The sequence below is a fragment of the Diplotaxodon limnothrissa genome, linkage group LG19 (genome assembly GCF_057381915.1).
Source record: "Diplotaxodon limnothrissa isolate DT_005_m linkage group LG19, D_limnothrissa_male_GT1.1, whole genome shotgun sequence".
Classification (NCBI taxonomy): Eukaryota; Metazoa; Chordata; class Actinopteri; order Cichliformes; family Cichlidae; genus Diplotaxodon; species Diplotaxodon limnothrissa.
Genome location: NC_140614.1, coordinates 33,859,200 through 33,861,917, shown reverse-complemented (window position 1 = coordinate 33,861,917; position 2,718 = coordinate 33,859,200). Strand labels below are relative to the sequence as shown.

Genomic DNA, 2,718 nt, shown 5'->3' with positions numbered 1-2,718 from the left:
AACTACTTCCGGTAGTTATACAAAATAAAAGCGTCCCCCATTATAATCCGCTATAATGCCATACTTCCGCTGCGCGCGCCGTTGATATATACCTTGGCTTTACATTAATTGTGAGAAAACAAAACAAACAAATAACTCACCGTTGAGTCGATTGTGAGGTAGTGTAAAGACGAATGAATCGGCTGGGTTATTGCACGCTGTCAACTGGTCTGTAGTGTAGGATTTGTCGATATCTGACAAGTATGCCAACCACAGGGACACAGCGGCCGCCTCCATTACTCCCGACATACCACTAGAGTGAGCCAGCACACCACAAATGAAGTTTTCTTGTTCTCCATTCATTTCAATGGGAAAAAACTTGCATTAAAATATTCATATTTAAAAAACTATAGAAGTAATAAACACCAAAAGTCATAGCAACTCATTCCAGCTCCAGCCGCACACAATGATATATCATATGTGAACCTTGTCTCAAAACTGTGGGGCGAGTTAAGGTCCAAAATAAACACCAAAAGTCATAGCAATTAGATGGAGTCATTGCTTTGGCAATGACTCCATCTAATGGTTAAATTTCTGAACTGCAGGCTCAGTAAGTAAGTAAGTAAGTAAACTTTATTTATTAAGCGCTTTTCACAGACAGACATTCACAAAGCAGCAGTGATGAGACGCAGGTCTTGCGTCCATGACTGCCCTCGCGAGTTAAAGACAGCTGCAGTGTTTGTGTTTTCTAACTCAGGTGTCTCAGCTGAAGAACTGCGGGGTGATTTTAAGAAATCCCCTGTCAATTGGTTATGAGCAAAAATTGTTTCTATAAAAAAAACAAACAAACAAAAAAAAAAAAACCAGTTTCAACCGTAACGTGAAGTACACATTTTATTATTTTTTTCCTTTTAGTGAAAGGAAACAGCCGTCGCCGGTATGCTAGTGCGCACGCTCCACCCCCTCCTACGCCTCTTTCCCCCCCTTCTTTTTGCTTTGTAAATAAACAGAAATGTGACTTTTGCTTCATAAACAGTTTGACAAACAAGTGGTGCCTGCAGGGTGTATATTCATGGTATAACCGGCATAAACACAGCCTCACTTCGTGTGTGATTGTGCAGGAAATACAACTGTGCGCTCAGCTTCGAAAAAGGACCGCATCTATCCATTTATCCTCATACCTCACCTCTATGTATGTGCTCTCTTTGAGCGCAGGTGCGGCTCTTTGCTGTGACACATCTCTAATGTAGTCTAGACGCTCCGGCGCCAGGGGTCATCGGGTGACACACACACACACACACAAACAACAAGTAACACAACATGGACCATGAACTCTGCGTGACTCAACTATACCAAGACAGTTCACCTATTACGAGCCTTTAAAGTAAGCTTATTGCTAAATAGTCTTGATATTTAATCAACAGGTAAGGTAACACCTGATTCTGTTCACATGGACGGAGTTTTTTCAGTGCTAAATAGTCTGCACATCCCGGCTCTTATTATTTATTTTGCTGCGTTATTTTGCAAAATTATCTAATCTAAAAATAAACTACATAAATGAGTGCGATGCAATATTTTGCTCTTGGTGTTTTCAGTCCTTTATGTCCATCTTATGTGTCCTTTTTTTCTGTTATCAATCAACCAACCGATCATTCGATTAAAGGCCTGTCAACGGGCTTCGTAAAGGTTCTTTTAAGGTCACCAGAAAGCTACATAAAAGACTGCACCTGCACCTGCACCAAAGTTCTTTTTTTTTTCTCTCTATCTCCGAACATTGTTGCATTTTAAAACCTTCTTCAGTGAGCTATAAATATGAGGCGCTCCAAACACACTCTCAGTTTTACTTCTGCCAAAAAATGACCACAATGCCGAGACAACTGGAGGTCCAGAACTCGATCCTCACTGGTGGGGACAGCTTTAACATGTGGCACGACTACATGAATCTGAGCCAAGTGTTCGAGAAACTGTGCAGCAACCGTGAGGTTGATAACCGAGACACCGAGCGTCCAAAGAAGGGACAAGCGCCCCCCTGGAGTAAGGTCCACACTTCCACTCGGGGGAAGAAATCCTCCAAAAACTCATCACAGTCCAGTCCGACCAGCAGCGCGTCGGACACCAGCAGCACCGCCTCATCCTCGGACTACTGCCGCTTATGCAAGCAGAACGGGGAGACTCCGAGGGTGTACCTATCTCACAAGCTCAAATCAGACGACGGGATAGTTTTCTGCCCCGTCCTCCGGAACTACACTTGCCCGATCTGCGAAGCCACCGGTGACAGCGCTCACACACGCAAGTACTGCCCGCAGATGAAGTGCGAGGCTGCTGGGAGGATGCAGACGGTAGGCAAGTTCTGGTAGCTGCTGAAAACTGAAGCTGCGAGAAACTGTACATATTTACCGAACTGTTTGGGGTATGTGTTCGTGTTGGCAGAGACCGTTTCAGTTCCAAAGACTGTTTCAAGTTTGACTGTCAAACACTCCGCTGCAGTCTGCAGCAAGGAGCCCTCATCCAGCACATCTGTGGAGCCCCGAGCCGGGGTGAGCGCTCTCAAACCTCGGAAAAAATTAAACTCTTTAAAGTCCTCGAGTGTTTATTGTTGTTGTTATTGTTGTTGTTGTTGTTTAATATGATACAATTTCGGGGGTACTTCATAGGTCACAAGTGAAACACTAAAGTGGCTAACCTTTCTGTGGAATTAAATAGATTTCTAAAAATGTGCCCATAGTGTCAGTGCGCGAG

General features: G+C 43.9%; 1 protein-coding gene across 1 annotated transcript; it reads left to right on the top strand.

The window, feature by feature from the left end:
• The first annotated feature begins 1,835 nt into the window (after positions 1-1,835).
• Positions 1,836-2,441, top strand: LOC146612664 (nanos homolog 2-like). Its single transcript, XM_085343429.1, has one exon. The coding sequence runs from the start codon at positions 1,836-1,838 to the stop codon at positions 2,334-2,336; it is 501 nt and encodes a 166-aa protein (XP_085199555.1). The 3' UTR covers positions 2,337-2,441.
• The last annotated feature ends 277 nt before the right edge of the window (positions 2,442-2,718 follow it).